A 19,441-nucleotide genomic window follows, 5' to 3' on the forward strand; every position below is an offset into this window, starting at 1 on the left:
GTTTCTCGCTTTCTGTCTCTATGTCTCTCTCTGTCTGTCTGGCGAGCGCACGCGCCCTACAGTGAAAATCTCTCAAAAAAAAAAAAAAAGAAAAAGAAGCTATGTGTATAAAAATGGTTGTCTACATTAATCTTTTACAACATATTTTCTAAGAAGAATGGGTTATAGTTTATGTAAATTCTATTTTTTTCTCATGTTTATTCTGACTGTATATATTGAAATTTAATGTCTGTGACTTCTAATTCTTAAATTTGGGAATGTGCTTTCTACATTTTTAAAAAATAAATTCATCTAATAATTTACTTTTTTGTATCTTATAGAAGCATTGTGAAGCAATGGTTTGTAAATGAAAGGAAAAAAGTACTTCCCCACAGATCATTTGGAAAAAAAAATGTACTAGGATGCAGAGTTTAAGAAGAATGGCAAGTCTGAAAACCATATTCTAAGAGAAATGTTAAAAGATCTGGAGCATTTACCCTTCAGGTATCTTCAGACAACTGCAAGGCTGATCTGTAGAAGGAGGGCTAGGTGTGTTGTGTTGTGTTGTGCTGTGCTGTGCTGTGCTGTGTTGTGTTGTGTTCAGGCCCAGGATCTAATGGAACAGAAACAGCAAGGTAATATTTTACTTTTAAACGAGGATGACCCTTCTCAAATCCAAGCTGTCCCAGTGGTATCGTCGATCTTGGAAAATAATAAGAATTCAGCTTACGTTTGAAATTCTCATTATTGACAAACTCAATACTATTCAACAATGGGTTTGGTTGCTCTAAAGGCCAGCAATGTCTCTGGGCTTCACTGCATTACTGCAAACACTCTACCCACACAGTCCCTGGAGGACCATGGACAGTTCCCAACTGAAGAAGGACTTTGGCAAAATGAAATGGGTTCAACATCACATGCTCAAATTAGTCCCATAATAATAATAATAAAGCATATATAATTATGTCACTTACACTGTTTTAACTGCCTTACAATTTTTAAATAAACCTAAAGACAAATTATCAAAAATTTAATTACAGTTACAGAACAGAATTTAAGACTTGACAATGTGGGGACCAGCAGTTAGCATAATGGCTTTGTCGCTGGACTCCCATGTAGTCGATCGTGGTTCATGTCCCAGACCCAGTGGCTTAAAACTCATGCTGGGCGCATGTGCATGCGTGCCCAAGATCCCGAGAAGAGAACGGAGGAGAAGGGATTATGGCATGGCCATCCCTCCTGGAGGGTGATTTCTCGCCTTCTGTCTCTCTGTCTCTCTCTGTCTGTCTGGTGAGCACACACACCCTATAGCAAAAACCTCTCCAAAAAAAAAAAAAAAAGACTTGACAATGTAAACATAAGAATATGATAATAACTGAAAATTGGAAAAGGCAGGTATTTCATACAAAGAAGTCTAAAACTACTCTCCCAAATAGATGACTCAGGACTAGAACTTTACTTTAAAGTCATTGTTAATTATGCAAAAAAAAAAAAACTAAAGAAGATAAAGAGTGAAATCAAATTATTTTGTAAGAGCAAGCCTAGAAGTGAGATGTGGAAGGAGAGAGGGTCTTAAATTGTACTTTGGAATCTTACGAGCAGTTTAATTTTTGTACACCCCAAGCAGACATTTAGTGTTTATTTTCCTTTTAATTTCTCACACAAAGACTAGAATTTCCTTAATTTCACAAATAGTAAGAAGCAGAGTTCAAGTAAGGAAAGTTTGGAAGATCTGGGCTGTTCAGCCAGAAGAAGAGACTTAGAGATCCATGATATATGTCTTCAAATGCTTGAAAGGTGGCCATAAGAAAAGACACTTTATTTATTCAGCAACATTTCATAAGATAAAACCAGGGTGAAGGTGTGAATGATAGAGATTCTGATCCTGACAATTAAGATGAAGAACTGTGAAAAACTCAGCACCGCACAGAGATGAGATGGCCTCCTTGGACAGTGTGGGTTGCTTGGTGCTGAAGGAGTTCAAGGAAGGCTGACGTCGGCTAGTGAGGAACATTTTAAGGATCATTCTTACTTCACATGGACAGCTAGATGTGAAGATTCTAAATGACCTGAAGATCAATTCCAATATTATGATTCTAGAATTGTAAAGAGATCTTTGCATTTTTCTTTTTGTATTTTATCCTGTCTAATCATTTTCTGCTTCCAAGAAGTATTTCCATATACTTGTACTCTTAAAATAATCTCATGTTGTGATCAGCAGTTGGCATAATGGCTATGTTGCTGGACTCCCATGTAGTCGACCGCAGTTTGAGTCCTGAATTTGGTGGCTTAAACTCATGCCAGGGCGCATGTGCGTGCATGCCCAAGATCCCGAGAGGAGAATGGAGGAAAAGGGATTGTGGTGTGGCCAACCCCTGGGGGGGGGGATTCCTTGCTTTCTGTCTCTCTGTCTCTCTCTGTCTTTCTAGTGAGCACCCATGCCCTATAACAAAAGCCTCTCCAAAAAAATAAAATAAAATAAAATAATCTTATGTTTATTCTGATCCACAGGTAAAAAATAAATCACTAGAAAAAGGAAATAAAAATGCCAAGCATCCATTATGCACCAGTTAATGAACACTATAGGTCTACTAGGCTACTTAACCCTAAGAACAAATGTAAGAGAGAGTATCTTAAAATTTCCTATTTTAAAGATAGAAAATTGAGGTTCAGAAAGGTGGAGACACATGCCTTGAAATTGCACAGCCAAATGATTCTGAAACCAAGTTAAAAAACCAAGTGGCCTGAGACCAGCAGGTGGCATGGTGGTTGGGGCGTGGGATTCCCAGATGGCTGACCGTGGTTCAAGTCCTAGATTTGGTAGTTTTCTCTCTCTCCTTCTCTCTCTCTTTCTCTGGTGAGTGTAAGTGTCCTATACCCAATAAAAGAATAATAATAAATAAATTTAAATAAATAATTTTTTTTACAGAAAGAAGCAAGTGGTCTAATTCTAGGGCTTGTGATCCAGATGATGCAGGAGTACAACACGATGCTTCACCAGACTGGCCTACATGGGAAGTTCCAGGTTGCCATCTAGAGATCTCCCTGAGTACATCAGGCATACGTATGCCCATGAGCTGGAGCTGTCTGAGGCTGAGGGCGAATCACAGTATCAAGACACTACTATCAACCCCATTGAGGGTTCTCTCTCTCTCTCTCTCTCTCTCTCTCTCTCTCTTTCGTACTCATGGAAGAAATAAGGAACTAAAAACTTAAAAAGAAAAATAAGTGCCTCACTTCTTAACCACTCTGCTCACTGCGTCTCTCCGAGGCTCTTCCCTCCTACATACTCTACTACATGAAAAAAAAAAAAAAAAAAAACATAAACCAACAAAGAAGGGACATCCTTCCAAATCCAGCCTGCCTGAGCTCGAAACCAGTACTCTTTCCTAGCTCTACTTTTGGCAATGAGAATGAAGGCAAGTATGAAAGCGTAAAAGAAAAGCAGTCATTGGAAATGCGATGTGTAAGTTTGATTTCTGATCCACTGATGGTAACGTCCATGATCTGTATAATATGCGTGGCTTGAGCAGACAAAGTGACTGCTTTTCTTGATATCGACTTATTTCAAGATAACCAAGAGAGGGGCCCTCAGGTGGTGTGGTTAAGGGCACTGGACTCCCACATGGGTGTCTGCTGTTCGAGTCCTGGACCTGGCGGCTTGCTTTCTCACTTTCCCTCTCTCTTTCATTCTTTCCTTCTCTGATCAAATTAAAATAAGTAGAACAAAGTTAAATAAAATAACTTTTTCAAAAAGATAAGCAAGAGAAAGGTCCTAATCTCTGTTAATTTTGAAACATACTTCAATATTAACCACTTGAGATTTTCAGATAATATTTGTCATGTATGGAATAAATTACCTGGGTTTTTGTTTGCGAAATTTTCATAAAGCTACTTAAGTAGAGTCTTTAAGCAAGTCAGAAAAGCTGGGTTTGGTAGAAAGAACATCATAGCACTGTGAATACTTCCGCCTCTGCAGTCCTTCTGGAATTTACTAATAAAGTAAGTTTTCTACCTCAAAAACAGAACTTTCGAAAGCATTATAAAAACTGTCTGAGGCCATTAAAGTGTCAGTAAAACCACTTGACAGTATTTTTCAGCAGTAAATGTTGGGAGTCAGAACCCTCTGAATGAGGACTTTATTAGAGACCTCAAGTTTTTTATTGCCTGCATTTTATTTTTTTTATAACTGTTATTATTTTGGCAGGAACATCACCCAAAGTGACTGTGTTTCCAAGTCTGAACCACACGGCTTCGTCATTTACAAATAAAAACACTTACATAAGAAGAGGAGTAAGTTTGCTTTTTAACGTGTTATTTTTTAAGATAATTATTTTATTTACCTTTATTTATTATTATTATTTTCCAGTTTGATCAGAGAGAGACAGAGAACGAGAGAGAGGGAAAGTGAGAAAGTAAGTCACCAGATCCAGGACTCGAACCACAATCAACCATGTGGGAGTCCAGTACCTCTAGCCATCATTCCACCTGTCAGCCCCTTACTGTGTTATTTATTCTAACACAGCTTCTTACTCATTTCCAACTATAGCTCTCTAGAGGTACATTGTAATAGATCAATACTAAATTCTTCCAGATTTTAAATCTCGATAATTTAATAACTACTATTGATAGTTGAATTAAGTTCCTTGCTGAGACAGTTTGCATAACTACTGGTTATTGTTCCAGTGACTATTACAGAATTCCTGGTATCAGACTTGTCTGTAGCACGTAGCGGTAAAGACACAAGTAAAGGAGATTATTGATGAAGGCGTAGAACTTTAATGACCTGGGTTCAAGTCCTACCTTTGCCATTTAATAGCCGCGTGAACTGGAGCAAAGTACATAACCTCTGTGAGCACTTAGCCCAAGACCGTACTGGTGGTGAGTGCGCGTTCAGTGATGAGAACACCGAGAGCATAAATCTTGGTTTCTAAGCACCACTCCTCAGCAAAAGAAACCAAAGCTCCTTAGAAAAGCAGCTGGTCTTAGTTCTGTGGATCAAAAATTGCAAGTGAGCCTGGAACATCTTCTAAAAAGTCAAGGCCATGCTGAAAGACTGAGGGATCATATTACAAAGTCACAGGGTGATCTTAAGGACTAAGGAGGTTTTTTAGAGGATTTTGCTATAGGGCGCGTGCGCTCCCCAGACAGAGAGAAACAGAAAACAAGAAATCACCCCCCGGGGGGGAATGGCCATGCCGCAATCCCCTCTCCTCTATTCTCCTCTATTCTCCTCTCGGGACCTTGGGCACGCATGCACAAGCGCCCGGCGTGAGTTTTAAGCCACCGGGTCCAGGACGCGAACCACGGTCGACTGGTTGACTACGTGGGAGTCCAGTGACATAGCCATTACGCTAACTGCTGGTCCCAAAGGGACTAAGGATCTTAAAGGGAAAGCAGGCAGACGAGATGATTTCCTCTCTTAAAGTAATAGTAATGTAACAAGGTTTCAAAAAGTTCATGGAAAATGAATCAAAGTACAAGTTAATTTTGATGCAAAACAATTTTCATTCCTAATATACACTTTCCTGAACTTTAAGGTGTTCACACGATTGTCCTCCATGGATATATTACTTAATGAGCCTTAAATAAAGCACTGTTGCATCTGCACAAAAAAAAAAAAAAAGAGAGAGAGAGAGAGGCTGCTGATGGACAAATTTGGAGAACTTGGAACACTAAAAGATGTCTAAATAATTACAAGACTGTAAATAAATAAAAATTTATATGTCTACAGGATTGAGAAGAAAAGCGGGGGGAGGGGGAGATGAAACATTTTCTTTACAAATACCACTTAACATGAAAGAGAACTGATAAAATTTAATAGGACCACTTTGCCACGCCTGATGCAGTAGTTAACCCAGGCAATAATCAATAGATACTAATATCAACAGGGAAAGTCACAGGGAACAGGAATAAAATGACAATTATCACCCCACAGATACCTTACCTTACTGGAGAAGAAAATTAATGTATTTTTACACTAAAGAAATGAGTAGTCAAATTTATTATCACCAACAGTAGAACAACCTAACATTACTTGCCTTCTAATATGAGGCAGTGTAAGATACACAACTTTATTTTTAAGTACTCTTGCCAAAAGACTTCATCTAAATCCAGTCCAGCCTCCAACTCAACTTCTAACTCTACATGGTATAAAAAATAAGTTAACCAACACTGTAAAGAAACCCACAAGCCCTGCTTAGGATTCTCTAAAGTTTCAATGGAAAAAAAAAAAAAGAAACTTTAAAACATTGAAAATAATTAGCAAATGCAATGAATGAACCTTGATTAGTTCTCAATTTGGGGAAGAAAACAGCTACAAAAGACAGTCTTGTAGTAAGGGGTGAGATCTGAATGTGACATGTCATTAGATGATCTTGGTTATCTATTGCTGTGTAGCACATGACTTAAACTTACTAGCTCCAAACAACAAGCATCTACTATCTCACGGTTGCTGTGGGTTTGGAATTTGGTGTGACTCTGTTGCATGGTTCTGGCTCAGGGTCTCTCCCAAGATTACAGGCAAGCTGTGACCAGGGCCATGGCTGTCTCAGCCTCAGCTGAGGGAGAATTCCCTTCTGAGCTCAATCATGTGGCAACTGACAGGCCTCAGGCCTTACCATGTGAACTTCATGACAAGCCACCTAATATACTCACCACATAGCATCTGGCATCCTCCCCTCCCCAGGGATCCTCACAAAATGGCAGCCTCAGGAGCAAGTGAAATAGAATCTTATGACTTTTGACTAAAACATCACTGATTTTCTTCTAGCCTTTGTTTTCCAGATTTAAGGATTTTTGTCTCATCTTGAGCTGCCAATAGGTTCATGTACCTACTACTTGAACAGAATCCTAACCTTGTTTCTTGGCTTTAAGTTTTAAGCAAAGCTCTCTTAGCATTTTTTGAAATCTTGATTTATTAAAACTAAAATTGCTTTTCTTGACATTAAAAAAATATATTAAAAAATACCTATTTAATGACCGCAGTAAGCTATATAACCTCAGCTAGGTGCTACTTCATAGTATGTTCATTCTACTCAGAGCTTCATGCCTGAAGTCAGACATGTGTTCACAGATAAGTATATACCAGCTGAACTTGCTATTGAACGTAGTTAGATTAATTAAAATACTTTGTGAATCAAGGGGAAAAAAAATAACACACACACACACACACACACACACACACACATACATATATATATACACATATGAAACAAGAAATGGAAAATAATTTGCCGATCATAACCCATATGATTAAGCCACTATGCAGTGTACTCTGGACGGGAAATCACATTTTGTATGCTGTGATGATGCTCAGTGAATGAAAGTAGTGATTAAATGTAAAATAAATTAATTTTTTAAAAATTAATGCTAATAAAAAAGAGCAAGTATCTATAGAAAGCTCAAGAGAGTACATCAAAGGCAGAAGCCACAGTCCTTTTATTTTTTTAAAGAATTATTTACTTAATTTATTTATTTTGATTTGACCAGAGAGAGACAGGACAGGAAGGGAAAGTGATAAAGCAAGCCACCAGGTCCAGGACTCAAAACGCAGTCAGGTGGCAGTCCAGCACTTCAACCACCATGACACCTGCCAGCCCCCACAGTCTTTTTATTAATATAACCTGGTCTCAAGTGACAACCCAACACTTTCTGATATAGTCTATCCACTAGAAGTGAGTCACTGAGTTCAGCCCATTCTCACAGGAGGGGAATTAAACTCCACCTCTTAAGAAACGGTAATGTCATTCTTAGGCTGAGTGTGTTGAATTAGAGACAATACATATGATAACTGTAACCTGTTTTCAAATGGCTCTGTAAATATATATATATGTAACAGATATGTTTGTGTGTGTGCTTGTATATAGGGTACATATAAGTAAAGCAATAAAGCAAATATAACAAAATGCTAAAAACTGCTGCATCTGGAAGGATGACTGATGGGTGTTTGTTGTCATATTCTTTCACCCTATCTATGAATTTGAAACTTTTCCAAAGAAAAAGTTGGAGAAAAGTAATTGAGAGTTGCTGTGGACTGAGTATCCCTCCAAAAGTCTTAACCACCAATGTGATGGTATTTGGAGGTGGGACCTTTGGGAGGTAACACACCACTCAGCAATGCCAGATCCATATGGAAGACTATAGGTTCAGTTTCTGGTCAACCTGTAAACGCCAGGTGCACACACCATGATCCTTACTGGCTGGAGAACTGCAGGTGGGGGGCGTTGCAGCATGAGACCTTGTTCACATGCTCATTTCTCTCTCTCTCTCTCTCTCTCTCTCTCTCCCTCTCTCTCTCATTCTCTCTGTCTCTGTTCCTCTCTCTCCCTGTCTAACTCTTGACACTCATGAAATAAACTTTAAAAAATAAAGAAAAGAAGAGCCACTAACGAGGATGTTCACTCCCTCTCTGCCACCTGAAAACCCCAGGAGAAGGCGGCCATCTACAAACCAGGAAGCCAGGAAGAGAGGCCTCACTCATGTCGGCACTCTGATCTTAGACTTTCAGCTTTCACAACCGTCAGGATGAAATGTTGAAGCCACCCAGTATGTAATATTTCATCACATCAGTCTAAGCAGACTCTTTCCACAAAGCAAATGTATCAGGAGAGTAAAGCCAGCGGTGAGAAAGGTTTTCTGGTGCAGAGAACTGGAAGAAGAATTGTCATCACCACCGTGGTTCCTTTGCAGACGTCTCATGTCACCGCTGGTTGGCAGTGATGTCCTCACAGACAGGGGAGGCCCCAAAGGAGTTTCTGCAAAGACTCCTCCCTCTCCCACACCCTACCACCACCACACCCCTTCTCACCCTAGGGTACACCTCCAGCCTTCACCCCTCCTGCAACCCACCTTTCTCAGCCCCAGGCATTACCTAATCTTTTTTTTTTTTTTTTTTGAGAGGTTTTTGGTATAGAGCACGTGCGCTCACCAGACAGAAAGAGACAGAGAGACAGAAAGCGAGAAACCACCCCCCAGGGGGAATGGCCATGCCACAATCCCTTCTCCTCCATTCTCCTCTCAGGATCTTGGGCACGCACGCACACAAGCCCGGTGTGAGTTTAAGCCACCAAGTCTGGGACTCGAACCATGGTCGACTACGTGGGAGTCCAGCGACATAGCCATTATGCTAACTGCTGGTCCCTCTTCTGTGTTCTTTTGTTAACCAACTGTACTAGCTCATTTTCACTCTTGGAACGGGATCATTATTATTAACCCCATAATTAATTTCTTTGTCATAAAATTTAAACATATAATTAAAGGATTATATATTGTTTAAAACCCTACAGTATTAATCCTCATGCTCCAACAGGTTCTAGCTAATTTGAAAGGATCAGGCAATTCATCATCTACATGAAAGTTTAGAATCAAGAGACACTGGTTTTTGGCAATACTTCTCAGAATTATAATATTCATATCCTTTGATCCGACAAGTCTGCTCCTCACATTTTGTCTTACTTAAACATCTGTGCAGAGTATGTTATATTTGTGTTAAAAATAAATCAAAAGGGTATGCATATATGCCTCTAGGCAGACTATTTCCAGAAAAGAACGCAAGAAATTCTAGCGGAGGCTGCCTCAGAGAACTAGGTGGCTCAGGAGAGAAACAGGTTGAGATTTTCAGTCTTTTGCACATTTAAAATTTTGTGTCTTGTGCATGTATTACCTATTTAATCAAAAAAGATGTTTCAAAAATCCCTGTGATCGAACTATTCACCTCTATGAGATTCTTATGTTTAAGTATTTTGCATTTCCTTTTTTAATTAGAAAAGTACATATATCGAATGGTCTATTCAGGTCGCTTAAACACAAGCTGCCTCCAACCCTGCTGCCAAGAACAGCTCTTTTGACATTGTGATCACTGATCCCAGTGTGCCCCTCTGATGCCCGTTTCTCCGGTTCTGCACCATAAACATGGCCACAGATGCACGCACACTCCACACACGGTACCTGGTTCAGCCTGTCTCTCTCTTCAGAGCAGGAGGCCGCTTTCTTCTGCTCTCTGTCGACTTCCGAAGCCAGCCTCCTGATCGTTTCTCTGCTGGCTTTTGCCTCCATCTCATGGACATTTATAGTCTCTTCAAGAACAACAATCTGTCCTTTCATGAACGCATTTTCCTTGCACAGCTCTCTAAGCTGCAGAGAAAACAGTGGCAGCTGTCCTATGAAAACCACCAATTTCATGCACATGCCCTAAGCAACTCGGATATATACCCCAATTGAGAGAGAAGTGAGGCCCCACTTACGGATAGATAGGGTAAGGGCCCCAAAAGGAAGACACTATGGTTTTCTTTTAAATGAAGTCTGCTTTCCTCTGTGGTCTGGTTAATGTACAATATACACCCCTTTTATATGTCTCTAAAGAATGTATGACATCTTGCACATAAGGCAGGAGATAAGGATATTGAGCACACAGACAGAGTAAAAATCCAAGATGGAGTCACAATGGCTATGTTTTTACAGCTCAAAGTTGGCCACATTGGGACTCAAAGCAACTGTAGCCAACGGTGCGAGTTTCTATTTAATAACTATATTCTAATAAGTAATACGGAACACTATGGTCTGCTGACCCCAGGTAGAATAGGGTAATAAATCTCTCAAACTACCATGTAACTATTTGCTAAAGTCCACATCCTTATCAGAAAGCCAGCCCATTGCTTGGAGTGCTAGATCAAAACCCCTCGCCTCCGTTCCTCTTCAGCAACCCATGCAGGACCCCACCCCTCTTGGGAGCTCAGTTCTTCCTTCCCTTTCTTAATAAACTCCACTTTGCTATCCCCTCTCTGCACCCACTTCTCTAATGCTTTGTGAGCATCAGACAGGAACAGCACAGGTACTGGGTCTGATCACCCAATACTCCTATGTCACAATGACTTTGTTATCACCCAAAAACAGTAAAATCGCAATCCCTACAGGGACAGCAAAGATCACATTATGAAACCCTCTCATCTCTGACGTTAGGTGCAGACCAGGTGGGCCGATTTAAGTTATTCAAAAGGTGTCCACAAGACAACGAAGCTGAGAAGAAAGCCAAAAGCTTCCTGAACCACACCAGCAGCGGGCCTCTAGCTGCTAAGTCCACAAAGGGGGTGATGTTTGCAGAGGTTGCAACAGGTGGCGAGAGAAGAGAGTCATATTCAGCCCACATCTGCTCACACCTACTGAATGCAAGGCCCTACCTGACACAGGGAAATGCCAAGAAGACAAGAGTATTTTTAAAAATATCCTTCTAATTAATACATAGAAAAATCATTTTAATAACATACTCAAGTTCATTATCACTGGGGAGGAGGATTAGCCCAGCTTTTTGTTTTCTATGTTGTACATTAAGATTGTTACTTACAGGGCTAGTAGGTGGCATGTAGTTAAGGCACCATAGTTCAACTCCCAGACCCGGTGGCTTGAAAATCACACCGAATGTATGTACATGTGTACTCAAGATCCCAAGAGGAGAATGGATGAGATCACTCCCCCAGGGGGATGATTTATCACTTTCCCTCTTACTGTCTCTCTCTGGTGAGCACATGTTCCCTATGACAAAATAAAATAAAATAAAAATAAAATAAATAAAAACATAAAAAAAATGGTTGCCTGGGAGCATTGTAAGACTTATTATATTTACAAGGAGAGAAAATAAAAGAGGCAAGCTCCCTGACCAGCCACACAAATACACACAGGAGCTGAGCTCGCTCTACAGGGCCAGCAGAGGCCTCTAGGAGACTGGAACCCCCAGAGTGCATTATGACGCTAGAAGGGGCATCTCTCTCAGCCTCAGCCCTTTGCCAACGTAGCACTATGGTCCCCAACTCCTGCAATTTCCTCTCTCTGAACTCTTTTGCTTATACTCATATGTTGGCCCCCCAACATCCTCCGAAGGTCCCACTTCAGTGGGCTAGGCTAGCCTCTAAACCAGCACCCCACACCTCTGGCCTGCTTCACTCTCTGTCCCCACATCCTGACCTGTGTTTTGTGTGTGTGTGTGTGTGTGTGTGTGTGTGTGTGTGTGTGTGTGTATGTATGTTTCGTTGCACCTTTCACCATGTGGGATAATACTGGATATTTATTTGTCTACTTCTTCACCATCTTTACACCATGATAATGGAAGTTCTGAGAGAGTACAGACTTGGTCTTGTCTCACTGCTGTATCCCAGTACCCAGAACAGCATCTAGCTTAAAACAAGCACTCACTGAAGATTCATGAAATGGATGGGTGACTATCAAATAAATTGCCAAGAGTGTTTCCTTTTCCTCCATGGTCCTTGCATGTGCTTATGAGAGCACATAACAGTAAAGGAACAGCTATGCAATTGCAGTGATTCTGTTTTGTTTCTTGGAGGAACACCTAGTACGGCTACAGTCTTGTTCGAGACAGCAGTCCTCCTGATCTCGGCCAGTGGTTTTTGTAAAGACAGGCACCTGTTCTGGAGGTTGGGCCACTAGAATTTTTACTACCTGGGATTGGGATTCACTATTATTCAATAGGGATTCACTATTATTCATGTGTGATAAGGCCTGCAGGTCAAGAGACATTGAAAAGAGAGTTTTTCACCCCTAGTTACTAAGAGAAGGGGGCACATCTGCCATGCAAGGCCACCTGGGAAAGCACCAGGGCCAATCAAGAGGGAAGAGAAGAGGGCAACAGTGGGAAGGAGGCTTTACTGTGGTTTTCAGGGCAAGGAATAAGCAAAACAGAGCAAGCAGACAGGATTGGCTGGTTGAGCAATGCCAATGACTCTGCAATGTAGGGGTTGCTCTGAGCTGTCTGGCATCTGGCTGTTTGGTGACCCGAGTATAAGAACCAGATGTAGAAGGTGGTTGGGGAGTAGGCTCTGGGTTGGTCAGTCTGCACAAAAAAGTTGTGTCCCCTGTGAGTCACTTACTATCTCTAGGAATTGGCTGACCCTGGGACGGGCTGTCTCTCCTGAGTCAGCAAGGCTGAGATGTCAAAGCATCCATAATACGGAAAACAAAAGGGCTTGATTAATACAGAGTAAAGACCCAGATTAATACCTAGAGACTATCTCTGATGGAAGAAAAGATGTAAAAGAAGGAGCTTCTGAATTCTCTTCTCTTTTTCTTCTCACTGCCAGAGGGCTTGTGTGCTCACAAGAGAAAGATAGAGAAAAGTGCCTCCCCGATGGTTAATGGTCACACATCAATCCTTTCTCCTTCATTTCTCCATTCTGCTGTAATTTCAAACTGCCAGGGCCAAGATTTAAAGCATGCTAGCCATGGGACTTGGAGCTGGCCCCAAAATCTTTTTTCTTTTCCCCACCACTTGACTTGAAAGATAATCCCCCAGGTCTATCTGGTGGCATGGTGCTTAAGGTGGCTGGATTCCACATAATCGACTGCATGGTTTGAGTCCTGAACCAAGCAGTTTGAAAAACATACTGGGCATGTGCCCAAAAAATCCCTAGAGGATAATCGAAGAGAAGGTTGTGGCATGGCCAGTCCCTTTTGGGCAGGGGAAAGGAGTGCTTTCTCCTCCTTTTCTGTACTCCTTCTCTCTCCCTGCTTCTGGTAAGTGTACGTACCCTGCAGCAAGTGGTTGAGTTGCTGGACTCTCACATAGCTAACTGCAGTTTGGGTCCCAAACCTAGCAGTTTGCTTTTTCACTTTCTCTCTCTCTCTGTGTCTCTCTCTGGTGAGCACCCATAGCAAATTTTCAAAATAATGATGATAAATAAAATTAAATAAATCTTAAAAAAAAAATAGAAACGAAAAGAAAGAAAGATAATCCCCCAAACTAGCAAAACTTTCACAGTTAAGCTCCTGGTCATATGTTAGCCATAGGGAGCAGGAAGTGGGACAACCAATAGCCATGAGGGTACTGGGTGGGCCCAAGGCCTGAGTATCGCAGCCCATCAGGGAAGTAGAGTGCTTGCTAAAGAGAAGTCATCTCGTAGCTTCCAGAGAGGATTCTTGGGAAACTTAACAGACTGCTGAGAGGTGAGGTGGACCAAGGGGCAAAGGACTGCAGCAAAACCAGGCCCCATTGCTCACTTGCTCTCTTTCTCTCTCTCACTCGCTCCCCTTCTCACTCTCTCTCTCTCCCTCCCTCTCTCTCTCTTTCTGTCTCCCTCTTTTTCTTTCTCTGGTGTATGCACACACCCTCTGGCATTAAAAGAATGACTATCCAGAAATCTGCTAGGAAGCAAGGATAAGAAAGGCTTGGAAATGAGCAAAGATACCAGGTCTTCCACAAATCCTCACAAGTCACTACAGGCCAAGTGGACCATTCAGTTGATATCTCGAATCTCCATCTTTTTGGTAATCTCCCATTAAAGTAGGACGTTCATTATTTGACTTTAATGCACAATTTTAAAAGTATTTTAGAACTTATCTTAATCTCACACTCAATAAATATCCCAAAAATGTGTGTATGTGTGTGTTTCTGTCTATAACTAATAGGAAAATACTTCCTAAAATGTGTCATTCAAATGAATAATTAATTGTATTTGAAAAACTAAATAGATTTTAGACAAAAATAATTAAATCTTTTTTTTTATAATAATCAATTCCAAATAGTGCTAGAAAAGCTCTTGGAACCCAGGTGAGAAAAAGGTGAGGGAGTTTGTCCCAGGTCACAGGGTCAATTAATGGTACACTCAAGCTACTGTCCCATTCTCCTGCCACTCCCAGAATCAACCACAGCACTTCCTTTCTTGTCACATGTTAAAATGGGCATGCATTTATAATCTTTTTAATCTGCATACAAACACCTTTAAAATGAAATCTTCATCTGATGCCTTTTCATTCTTCTTATCTGGATCCAAGCAGTCCAGAAGCTGAGTTAGAAATTCCTCATGTCTCCTGCAATTTTTTGAGACTTGCTTCTTACTCTCCTCATTTTCATTCAAACACTTTCTGTCAGGCAAATAACAAATAAATCAGGGTTTTGCACCATAGAAGACAACATTTATCAAACTAAGTCAAAACCTAAGCTCTCAGTGGGAAATAACTAGTTGCCATTTTTCTTTTTGATGTATTTTTTCATTGCCAGAGGGTTTGTGCTTACCAGATAAAGAGAGACAGAGAGAGAGAGAGAGAAAGCACGCCCCCAATGGGGTGCGGTCACTCTACAATCTCTTCTCCTCCATTTCCTGTTCCTGTTGGTATTGGGGCACACATGCATAAGCACCCAGCCTATTTTTCAAGCTACCTGGGCTAAATTTGAATCGTGGTCAGCCATATGGGATCTGGCTCTCTCTTCTACTGAGTTATGGAACCAGCCCCTAATTATTACTTTCAATACAACACAGTTTTCCAGACACAGAACAAAATATTGTCATGCAAATCCTGGATGGGAAGGAGAAAAGTGGAAGCAATTTCGGGCACCTACCCTTGGCAGAAATGTAGGGCAATCCTCATGGTATCATAGACTTAATAACAGAAGAGTTGGATCCTCTGCCTCCTATCCTTGGCCCTTTAGGGTCTGCAGAAATGGAGGCAGGCTGCCAGATCATACATGGACCCTTTGCAGGGTGCAGTCGGAATCCATATAGCCAGGGCAGGCAGGTAGCATGGTGGTTAAGGGCCCTGGACTCCCACATGGTCAACCACGATTCAAGTCCCAGAACTAGCAGCTTGATTTCTCACATTCCCTCCTCCTCCCCCTCTCTCTCTGTCCCTCTATGGTCACATTAAAATAAATAAATAAATAAGTTAAATAAAATAATTCTTTAAAAAAAAGAATCCACATAGCCTGGGACTCCATTGGAGCCTTCTGGGAAATAAGAGCTGCTGCTATACTGGTTCTAGAAGACCAGGCCTCATTTTACATTCAGACATTCTACAGTGATCTATAAAGATCTTAGTTCATGGCCAAGCATAACTTCAACAAAAAATATAAAAGAGCAAGGGAAGGTCCCACTTCTACAGGTGCCTAATCACCAGCAAAGACCATTGTTAGTTTTCCCATTTCTAGAGTATTTAAAGAGTACTGGAAGAGTATTGGAATTGGCCAATCAAGAAAAAAATCAGGCCTGCGCAGGCGCATAGAGTGAACCAAGATGGCGGCCCTGTGATCTAGAGTTGAAGAAGGCTTTCACAGAGCTTCAAGCCAAAGTTACTGACACTCAACAGAAGATGAAGCTTGCAGACATACAGATTGAACAGCTAAACAGGACGAAAAAACACACACATCTTAGAGATACAGAGATTATGACTTTGGTAGATGAGACTAATATGTATGGAGGTGTAGGAAGAATGTTTATTCTTCAGTCAAAGGAGGTAATGCACAATCTGCTGATAGAAAATAGCAGAATAAAAAATTAAAGATCTAGAGCAGAAAAAATTCTACCTGGAACGGAGTGTTAAGGAAGCTGAAGACAGTATCAGGGAGATGCTGATGGCCAGAAGGGCACAACAGGGAATCTCCAGGGGAAGCTTTCCTCCCGAGCCCTCCCATTCCTGGCAAGTATCGAAGGGCCTGCTGGTGAAACAGCTCCCCTTAACCCCAAAGGATGCTTTATGTGGATGGCCTAGCACCCCCACATTTCCTTCATCACCTGGAACCCCGTTTAGGTCCCAGCCCTGTATGTTTTTATCCTGGCTCTGCCTACCACCCCTGCCTGGACACTTCTCTCTCCTGGGCTGAGTCCTGAACTCCTAGGAGAGGGCAAATGGGAGCCAGCACAAAGGCATGCTCCACCTAAGCTACTAGACACTCTAGTCCAACCAATAAAGGCCACAGTCTCACACACACACACACACACACACACACACACACACACACACACAAAATGAAGAAAGAAAGAAAAAAGAAAAAAATCAGGAGATTTATGGCCTGTTATGGATATTTCATTTCAAATCTCAGGTAGGTGTGTTAACGTAGCATGTTAGAGACTAAGAGATCATCAAAAAATAGACATACTTTAAAGGCAAATTGAAATCATTTCAGTAATTTGGTATTATTATTTCAATACCCTAGATAATAAACTCAATTATCGCTTTCCCTTTTTACCATGTTGATGAGTGTTTACTGCACATTCTTTCAGTCTATTCAAAGATCAACAAAGCATGTAATTGCATACACTCAAAAGCGTATCATATTTCCACTTAGGGAAATGTATAACAATAAAAGACTAACATCTATATATCTCTGAGTACTTATTTTCAGCATATGAAAAGTAATGTTTATTCAGTTTGGGGGGACTTTAAAAAGGCACAGTTAATGCTATGGCAGTAAATGATTCACAGATATGATTTCACACATTAAATCCCATATTTCAGTTTTATTTTTCTATCCTGAAGGTTTCTAATCCTCATTCACATCTATATGCATTTCACTTGATCCAACAAAATTCCAGAAATTAACTCTGGAGATATAATGACGTAAATGTGAAAATATGAATGTGCATAGATATGTGTTGCAGCTTGGTTTAGAGTAGCTTTCTTTCCGTGAGACTAACTTAAGTTCCTATAAGAAACAGCAAAGAGAATTGTTTGAGTAAATTGAGATATTTCAAACAATGGAATATAGTGGACCATTAAAATGATATATTGAAAGACTTTTTAAATAGCCACAATATCTTATCTAGTAAAAATAGTGTACTACTTGATGTCATTTGTGTACAACTGTCTGAGTATCTGTCCAAAAAATATTAATTTTAGCTGTTCTGTAACCATAAAGTTTTGAGTCATTTTTAACATCCTCTTGGTACTTTTCATATTTAAAAAAATTTACAATAAGTATATATCATTTTTACTGTTCATTTATTTAATAAATACCTGTTGAGCACCTAGTATGTACCACTCCTATTTAAAGGTGATTTAAAAATACAGTAGAAAATTGAATAGCTAAAATAGTAGAAATTGGAGGTGTATCCTGGTGTGTGCAGGGAAACTATACTCTAAACCCATCTCCTAGACTCCCAAAATACTCAGATGATGTAGGATGACCTCTGTCTTCTCTCTGTCTCTGGCTATCTGTCTCTCTGTCTGTCTCATGCTCTCTCTTTAAATTTTTAATTTGTTTTTTAATTTTTTAAGCACCTATCCTCACCTTGGGCCTTTTCTTTCACTTGTTAATTTCAGAAGCCATTTTAAAGCTGAGGTGTGTCTTGGTGTGTTCAGGGAATCTAGGCTCTAAACTCCATCTCCTAGACTCCCAAAATATTCAGACAAGGTAGGGCAACCTTCATCTAGATAGGTCTAGGTACACAGTAGCCAAGCATCTGAATACTTTTGGAGTCATTGAAATCCTCAAGGCTTATTGAACCTCCTGCTTTAATGAAGAAATTTCTTTTTATAAATATGAACTCCTAATCTTACTGTTGATACCACATTGCTAAGAACTGTGGAGGAGAAATTTTGTCACAGAATTACCAAAAACAACCTCAGAGGCACAAAAAACATGAGAAACCAAGAAAATATCTCTCCCCTAAGGGAAAAGAACAATCCTTTGTCATCCACAGACAGTATAGTAGAATTCATGGAAATGGCTGATAAAGAATTCAGAATATTCATAGTGACAAAACTGAGTGAGATGCGAGAGCTGATTCCAGGAGATGCAGGAGAAAAGAGACAATGAGGTGTTGAAGTTCTTTCATGATCTGAAATAGGAAATACACACCATAAAAAATAATTAAATGGAGCTATTAAAGATGAAAGGCTGTCATTCAGGAAATCAAAACCTCCCTTGAAAGTATTAAAAACAGATTAGTCCATGCGGAAAATCAAATCTCGGATGTTGAAGGCAAAACCTCTGATCTAGAAAAAACAACCAAAAAAAACCCTGAGAAATAACCCAAAAAAATGAGAATACTATATAAGAAATACTAGACAGCATTAAGCGCCCAAACATCTGGATAATCGGTATCCCAGAAGGTGAGGAAACTAATAAGGGCATTCATAACCTATTCCATGAAATCCTGGAAGAAAACTTTCCCAATCTAGAGAGTCATTCAAATATCCAGACCCAAGCAATGCAAAGTTCTCCTAATAGAATTAACCCAAGAAGATCTTCTCCAAGGCACATCAAAGCCAGATTGGTCAAATCTACAGAGAAAGACAAGATATTAAGATTGGCAAGAGAGAAACATCAGGTTACTTATACAGGTTGTCCAATCGGGTTAAACTCAGACCTTTCATCAGAAACAATGCCAGCAAGGAGAGAATGGGAACAAATATTCAAAGTGTTAAGTGAAAAACAGTTTCAACCAAGAATACTATACCAGGCAAAATTATCTTTCATACGAAAAAAAAGAATAAAAACATTCTCAGATAAACAAGACCTGAAAGGGACCAGCAATTAGCGTAATGGGCTATGTCACTGAACTCCCATGTAGCTAACTGCAGTTCGTGTCCCAGACCCAGTGGCTTAGACTCACATCAGGTGCGTGTGCGTGCGTGCCCAAGATCCCGAGAGGAGAATGGAGGAGAAGGGGTTGCAACATGGCCATCCCCCCTGGGGGGTGATTTCTCACTTTCTGTCTCTCTGTCTCTCTCTGTCTTTCTG

At 40.5% G+C, this 19,441-nt stretch overlaps 1 protein-coding gene and 1 pseudogene across 1 annotated transcript in view; one reads left to right on the forward strand and one right to left on the reverse strand.

Moving 5' to 3' along the window:
• Positions 1 to 19,441, reverse strand: part of CCDC170 (coiled-coil domain containing 170) — a 121,089-nt gene that overhangs the window by 42,100 nt on the left and 59,548 nt on the right. Inside the window, exons 4-5 of the mRNA XM_006140007.3 lie at positions 14,703 to 14,847; positions 9,928 to 10,113 (exon numbers count right to left, since the gene is read on the reverse strand). Of these exons, the coding sequence (XP_006140069.1) occupies positions 9,928 to 10,113; positions 14,703 to 14,847 (331 nt within the window). The remainder of the gene's footprint in view (positions 1 to 9,927; positions 10,114 to 14,702; positions 14,848 to 19,441) is intronic.
• LOC106734304 (prefoldin subunit 1 pseudogene) overlaps positions 15,424 to 19,441 on the forward strand; it is a 9,574-nt pseudogene continuing 5,556 nt past the window's right edge.

The sequence above is a fragment of the Tupaia chinensis genome, unplaced genomic scaffold (genome assembly GCF_000334495.1).
Source record: "Tupaia chinensis unplaced genomic scaffold, TupChi_1.0 Scaffold000014_1, whole genome shotgun sequence".
Taxonomy (NCBI): domain Eukaryota; kingdom Metazoa; phylum Chordata; class Mammalia; order Scandentia; family Tupaiidae; genus Tupaia; species Tupaia belangeri.